At 57.3% G+C, this 7,828-nt stretch overlaps 1 protein-coding gene across 1 annotated transcript in view; it reads right to left on the bottom strand.

Moving 5' to 3' along the window:
• The window catches only part of COBL (cordon-bleu WH2 repeat protein), a 91,984-nt gene that overhangs the window by 7,709 nt on the left and 76,447 nt on the right, over positions 1-7,828 (bottom strand). Inside the window, 2 exon segments of the mRNA XM_025046872.1 lie at positions 8-258; positions 685-782. Of these exon segments, the coding sequence (XP_024902640.1) occupies positions 8-258; positions 685-782 (349 nt within the window).

The following is a 7,828-nucleotide window of genomic DNA, read 5'->3' as shown; positions in this document are numbered from 1 at the left end:
GGCCACGCCCGGCCGGGGCTGGCGACTCGCGGGCCGGCCTGCTGGCGGTGCCTGCCCTGTCTGAGGACCCCGCGTTGTTGTTTCTGTTGGGGAGTGACGCCGGCTGCACAGGGTCCTCTGAGACGTCCCCGATGAACGTCACTGGGATTGCGTCCGCGTCGCTCTCGGGGACGGTGGCATCTCGCATGCAGGAACTAGACGCGCCATCGATGGAGCTGCTCAGGGAGCTGGTGTCTGTCTCGTACCTCTCTTCCATCTCTGCGAACAAGCACGAGCACGCGTCACGGTCGGCGCCCACCGTCCACTCCCGGCCTCTCGCCCGCCCGCGGTTCCTCCCGCGTGACTTATTCCCATGCATCAGCTCAGCGTGTCATTTGTGTGTCCCCAGGCGGACCCCCAGCCCTCGGCACTCAGCAGAGGGGCAGCTGGCCGGGGCCACGATGTCTCCAGACGACGTACTGAGGCCGATGACCTGCTGATGCCCTCCGCTTAAAAACAGAACTCTATGCCGACACCTAATTTCTAGTTTATTTGAACCACATGCCTCTGTCCGGAAGATTCCCTGGTTGTCGACTGAGATTATCTGTACCTTCTGCACTCGTTATACAAAACGTGGTCGGAAAAAGTAGCCTTCAGAGTCCTCTGCGCACAGTAGGACGTCCAACCGTAGGGGGTCGGGCTTACCTTCCAGGTCTTCGTCAAGTTCGGCCAGGGTCCGCTGGAACTCTCCAGTAATACACAGGTCTCTGTCACCACCGGAGGCTGCAACAGGTTTTTCTGTTCTAGGACCGACCAAAAAGAAAGCAAGAGCATTCATTCCTCTTTTTGCTTATTTAATGTACTTCTTTCTAGAAATATCTGAGGGAGGTTAAGCTCATCTTCAGATTTGTGCTGTTCCATACTCACTGGACCTCTGTTGCCCGAGACACAGACGGCACGTGTGTGTGTGTGTGTGTGAGCGCGTGCGTGTGTGTGTGCGTGCGCGTGCGTGTGTGTGTGTGCGCGTGCGTGTGGTGTGCGCACATGGGTGTGGTGTGCGCTGCCCGCGTGTATGGGCTGGGGACCAGGAAGATCAGCGACGCCTCGAGCACACCCGCCCCGCCCCTCTGCAGTCCGAAGTCTAAGCTTCCCTGCCCAGCACCAGCTGCCGCACAAGGACGAGCCGGCGTGGCAGCAGGAGGTGCCTGCTTATCTCTGCCGAGCTCACCTGCACCTGCCACGTCCCTCGGGACGGCAGGTAATAAGGGATCAGGCCAGCTGGATGCAAGCTTGCAAACACACCTGGTGGCCAGGGCTGGGCTGTCTCGCCCCCTGGCCCTGCACGGCCATTGCTCTGCCCTACGGGGAGCCTTCCCCAGGTCCCACGGGGCCCCGTGACGGAGGCTTCGAGCTGCATCACGGAGGGGTTGCCACGCTCACGGCCTCTGTCTGTGCTCACCCCAGCAGAGTGACGTATGGCCCTATGCCCTTTTCCATGCTTTGACTTTGGGTTAATTCTCGCCCTGGGTGGGTGATGGAGGGAACGGGGCTAGGAGGGCCCACGTATGCCGCCCGCAGAGCCACGCTTCCTGCTCGCTTTGAGAGGACGTGACGATGGTAGCAACCATCACACCGGCCCTCCGCAGGGACCTCCTCGGGGCCCCACGGGAGGCAGCGCCTGTCAGCGCAGGCCCCGGCCGCCCCCGGGACCCGTGCGGCCCACCTGTGCCGGGCTCCAAACTGAGCTCGTGGGCACAGATGATCTTATTGTCCTTCTCCGCAGCCGTCTGTAAGGCTCACAGTGTTACTGCCTTTTCCCACATCAGAAGCGCCGTGTCGAGACACCGACAGGCTGCCCAAGGCCACATGGCTGTTGAGTCTGGTGTCTGGGGTCCGACGTGGCCGCTGCCACCCGGGCCTCCAGGAAGAGGGCAGGCCACCCGCCCTCGAGAGCTGATCTTGCGTTATTTGTGTCACTGGGACAACAGGATCCATGGGACAGGTGCCGCCGAAGCGGTCTGAAAACCGTCTCTGCAAGGGCGCGCGTCACTCTGGTCTCGCGGTGCAGGGGACAGGGACGTGTCACGGCAACCGTGTCTCAGGGAACGGCCAGGCTTTCTCCACTGCCTGCTAAAACGGAGGACCAATTTCCGTCACTGCGAACGGGGCCCAGATAACGAGGCGTGAGACACGCTTCGCACAAGCCTCACGTGGCAGAGTTTGTATTCTGATAAATGAGTCGTTCTGACTTGGAACCGTGTCCCTGTGGGAGCCAGGAAGTGGCTGCCAGGTTAGTCTCAGCTAATGCCCTCTGACGAGCCAGACCAAGGGGCGGGCTGGAGAGGTGTGCGCACGTGGACCAATTAATAAGGGCCGTAGGCAGCACAGACTGTCTTTCCTATTGCTTTTGCCTTAGACTTTAATTATTTCAATGCATCGCACTAAAGTTGCCTTTTTCTCCTTCATGGAACGTGATTGCCCAAATACATTTAATTCAAATATCGAAGAAAGTATATGGCAGGAAAAACTGGACAACGCTATATAAAGTGGCATTTGAAACGAGAAACAGCAGTTTTGAAGTGCTCGTTCTTAGTGGAAGATGTTTAAAGTCCAGCTACACGAAATCATGTCTAGACTTTCACTTCAAAGTATTCGCCTTTACTTCGAAGGATGCAAAATCGCATCACTCCGCGACGAGAGCAGGATTTTCGTAAGAACTAAAAACAAACTTAAGATTAAAAATTCCACTGATGCTATCATTTTACACGCGTGGAAAGGGAGGAGAAAACATTGAGAGCTGGTGAAGACGCGGTGGCCGCGGATCCACCTGCAAAGCCCTGGGGACGTTCCACGGAGAAGCAGAGACATCGCTTTACCTTGGTACGAACTTTCGTTCCTTAGTCTCCCTTTCAATGATTTATCGAAATAGATAACGCGGCCCCTGTTTTGCTTTATGACATAAAATCTCGGGAAGGAGAGAGGCAGCGACACCTGGGTCTCCTCCGTCACCCGCCACCATCGACTGCCCCCCGCCCGGGGTTACTCACAGACCCTAACTGTCCCTCTCCACCTGGGCGGGACGGCGGCCTGCCGTGGGTGCAGCAGCAGCGCCCCACGTCCCTGTCCCCGAGGAGCTCAGAGTTGGCGAGAAGCGGCCGTCCCTTGTGAGCTTAAAGTGACCGTGCACAGCAGCCCCTCTCCTGGGCACCAGCCCCACCCCCTGCCTCCGGCACACGCCCCGTCCTGAGATACGCGGCTGACAGTTGTGGCTTCCGACCAGGAAGAGAAAGGGCACGCACAGCACAGACGTGGCAATACCGGGCCGCACGCGTGGAATGGGGGTGCCAGGAGGGTTCCTCGCATGCAGCTGTGACTGCAGAGAACACGATGACGTTCGAGCCACCGCTGCGTCAAACACGAGGGACCAAGGGCAGCACTGGCGAGCCTCGAACCAGAGTCTGTCTCGGAGGGAGGCGGGACCGCCTGGCGGGCTGCTCCCTGGGGGGTGCGGGAGGGGCGGGGCGCGTTCCCCAGGGGTGCAGCCTGCTCACTTCACCGCTCACTTCACCACTCGCTGCAAACAAGAGCGAGGGGCAGCTGGGTCCCATGAGTACCCGAAAATGGGCGCTTTCGTTGTTGTTATTGTTTGTTGTTGTTGTTTTACATGAGAAAGAAACAAAGTGCGTGGCCTGACTGCAGCCCAGGGGGTCAGTTCTCTATCTGAAGGAGCTAAAGAGTTTCTCAAACAGCTTATTCAATGGCAGAGTCATGGGGGTGAAAGAGTCGGGGAGAGAAAAGAGGTCCCTCGATTTTATTTGCTGGGGACAACCAAAGCGACCCGTAAGATTTCCAAACAATTACTTGACAAATGAAAGGCAAGAAGCCTGGGAAAACACACAGCCGATGACAGCCACACGCGCTCACCTTCCCCAATCCATTGCCGACGCTCCTACTTCACGAAGCCTCGGGATTCTAAACAGCAGTGACCAACAGAAACGTGATATGAGCAGCATGTGCACTGTTAAACCTTCCTGTGGTCACATTTACCAAGATGAAAAGAAGTAGCCAAGACTAATTTTAATTAAATGCCTTATTGAACCTTAATTTTATTTAATTTTATGCTTTATTTAGCCCAGATTATTTTCGCCTTCTCTACATTTAATTAATGTAGAACTATCCCTTTCAGGCCACATTCGGAGCTTGTTTTACACTTAAAGCACACCTTTCTTCCAGCCAACCACTTGGCAAGTGCCCAGTAGCCTAACGCGGCCGGTGCCAAGCGTCCTGAGGCGTGTAGTTCTTTGGGGTCTTAAACGTTATTTACACGCTCTTTTGTAGAAGTAGTTACAAAGTTTCCGGGTTTTAGAAGGCGTTCAATGTGTCCACGTGCTCCTGTGGCCACCGGGTTCCTCTAATTACAAAGTTCCAGGGTTCTGGGTGGTATAAAATGTTTCTAAATGCTTCCTGGGTCACGGTTCCTGTGGCTACAAAGTCCTCGGTCGGTGTGATCAGGTGCAAAGCCAGGGCCGAGCCTTTTCCTGGCCCCTCTGCCAGTGACCCGTGCCTTGTCAGTCCCGTAAAATGATGCGAAACCATAAACCCTGCAGGTACCAGCACAGCCGCTCACTCCTCCAGCCATGGCGTCCAACGCTCACTGACATGTGGGGCCGAGAAGGAACTTTAGGGCTTGCCAGGTGGAGGGGCGAGGGCAGCGGGCGATCCAGGGAGGCACCACTCACCTGGAGAAGTGACACACCTGTCTTCTGTGGTTCTGTATGCGATTTCGGTCAGGCCCTACTGCTCAGAAACAGCCCGAAACCCACTTACCCGATTTCCCTCATCCGCCCTGCATGGCATGTTCCTGCAGAGCGGAGTCCCCTACAGGGACCCGGGAACCGAGGGTTCGACACGTTTACACACAGACAGGTGAGCTGCCCGGTCACAGCGAGCTTGCCTCAGGGTTCAAGGGCTTAGAGATCATGCAAGTTCCACTGCACCCCCCAGAGAGGCAGGTGGCAACAGAGCTGTCTTCCTCCCCATCTACCCACAGACAGACGTGTATGCGTGAGTGTATAAGCGCAAACCGTTTCTTCTCAAGCAAAGATCTTGGAAGTAGTTTCAAGAGGCCGGCGATCAGAGCTACGGGTTCTAAGGATTTCCCACCAAATCGCGTTTCTACCCCTCCTCAGGCAGTTGTAAATAACAACACCAACGGCAATAATAACACCAGCTCTCACGTCCTGAAGGCTGGCAGTGTGCCAGGCTCTCGTCTAAGCGGGAGGCCCTGCGTATCTTGATTGCACTGACAAGGACATTGAAACGAGAGGTCAAGGGACTGGCCACAGGCACGCGGTCACCAGCAACGGGCAGATACGAGCGCGGGCAGTCTGACCGCGGGCGCTTCACCCCTCACACACAAGGGAAAGGCACGTCTGGGAAGAGAGCTGCAAGCAGTCGCGGGTGTGAGCGACAACCCTCCTGCCCAAGGCAGAGCTGTGCAGAAGGCCACTCCCAGTGTCCCCACAATGAGGGGGTCCGTCACCACACGCCATTTCTGTTGTCGGTGCGCCTCTGGGCTGAATTATTCCCTGAGGCGCTTATTACTGTGGCACTATGCGTAGGGAGTGACTCTGGGAACTTGATGTCCCACTTACGGGGTTGAGACTGAGTCGGGGGCACAGACTTACTTTGCGGTGAAACGATAGAATCGGATCCAATCGAAGACTTGATAGAAAATATACCATTTTCAGATCATGGCGCCCCAGACGGATTTCACGTATTCCAGTCATTAGCAAGCATTCGGCCTTGTTCTTTTTAGAAGACGGGTATTTATTCTTGAGCCGGCCCAAATCTCGGCTCCGAGAGCCTTAGACAGGGCCCAGCCAGAGCCTGTGAGCCAGCGGCACGGACGGGAGCGGGGAACCTGCCGCTGGGCTGAGCAGGTGAAAAGGATGCTTTCGGCTAAGCGGCAGCTCCGGGGGAGGCAGTGCCTGTCTCCAATCTGCCAACGTGGCACCCCAGGCCATCCTAGACAGAGACGGCCACAGGATTGTGTGACCTGCAGGGCGCAGAGAAAGGAGAAACACCCAAGCAAACTGAAGCTTAGCTCTGGAGACCTCACAACCTAAGGTCACAAAGGGTCTTACACTGTCGCCCACAGCAAGCACTCAATGAAGACCCGAGGACAGAGCGGTGGTGACAGTCCTGGGCACTCAGGTCATGTTGGAAACCATGACAACCCCCGTTTTGCTGGGTTCTGGCCACATAGTGGTGTTTCTTCAAGCTGAGGTGTCTGAGACTGCTGGGGACAGGTGCACACCTATCAGAACCCACTCCCCACCTGGAGAGGCTCAGCTTTGCCGGCCACGGCAAAGGGCAGCCTCTGCTTTGCCTAAGTCTCTAGGGCCTGGCATTCAGAGGATGGAGTGGCCAGGACTGTCCCCGCTGGCCAGGCAGTAAGCACGGGTCTCGTGGGAGCGTAACGGCCTTCTCAGCGTTCACTGTAGGAACCAAGCACTGGCACCGCGCAGGGCGGAGCCGGGAGGCTGGGTCCAGGGGGCAGCGGTGGGCACTGAGAGCAGTGTTCCCTCAGGAGGCCTCACAGGGTTCCCCGTGCACGCGCTTCGGGGCGCAGGGCGAGTCAGGCCGTCACGGGCGGAGCGGGCCGCTGGGCGGGATGTCACGAACGTGTCCCTCGTGGCTGCCTCTCTCGACTGCTGCCGCTCCCTGAACTCGGGGCCCGTGGAAGCTCCGGGGCAGGTCTCCCGTCCAGGGCCCGGGTCGAGGCCGCGGCTCTGAGGCCGTGGCTGGTTCCGCTCCCACACGATTTCCGCTTGATCCTGGGCTGCCACCCCCGTCGCGTGGGCTCTCTGAACCCAACCGTCGGCCAGTCGGGAGGCGTGCAGTCGGCCCGCTCCATCCGGCCGGCCTGAGCTCGCAGCTCCGCTCCGGCCGTGCTGGACAGCTCCCGCAGTCCGCAGCCCTGCCCGCCCCTGCGGCTCCCCGGCGGCCTGGCTCAGCACCGCACGCTGTGGACAGGCCCGCGGAGCGCGTCCGGAATGCAGTCTGCTCACGCCACTGAGTGTGCTGTTTCCCAAACTGACCATCGTGATTTGGACAGCGGACCCTCCTTGACAGTTGCGGGATGTGTACTGTGTCCTATGCACTGGGCAGTCACAGGCTCACGGCCCTTCCGATGGGTGGGAGGTCTCACCAGTACACGCATAAGCAGAACGCAAGGCTTGGCACAGTTCGGGGGGCTCTCGGGGACCAGACAGCTAGTTAGCTAGTGGAGGCGGGATTCCCTTGTGGGCCTGACGGGTTCCAGAGCCAACCCCCCCACCATGCTACTCAAATTCAGCAGCACCCCAGACACAAGGGCGGAAAAGCACGTCCGGCCCCCCATTTGGATAAAGTGTCAGCCTCCATCACATCCTTGCCACGGCCACAGACAACACGAACTAGCGTATTTAGATAGAAATTAGCAAGATTTTACATCAGGCGGTAACTCCAGCAAACCAAGTGGTGACTCTTAGGCGAGTGTCCCCAGGCACAGAGTCACAAATGTCTGCTTAGTTTCAGAGGTGGAGCTTGGTGTGTGCATTCTTCACGCAAACGGACAGGGCAGACCTGGACGTTACCACAGAAAGTAAGTTTTTCTTTATGTTAAATGAATTAAGAAAAAAAATACCACAGTTTTTCTCTGCTCTCATAGATGCAAACAGCACAGGCCAATCTCAGCTAAATGCATCTTTCGTGAGGCGGAGAAGGAACGGGCCGATTGCCACCTTCTAAGGTCCTGTGATGAAATATGGACTTGTCCTTGGAGTTGTCCTTAAGACTGAAGAGC

The sequence above is a fragment of the Pteropus alecto genome, unplaced genomic scaffold, assembly GCF_000325575.1.
Source record: "Pteropus alecto unplaced genomic scaffold, ASM32557v1 scaffold21, whole genome shotgun sequence".
Taxonomy (NCBI): domain Eukaryota; kingdom Metazoa; phylum Chordata; class Mammalia; order Chiroptera; family Pteropodidae; genus Pteropus; species Pteropus alecto.
The sequence above is the reverse complement of the archived record's forward strand: the minus strand, read 5'-3'. Positions and strand labels throughout refer to the sequence as shown.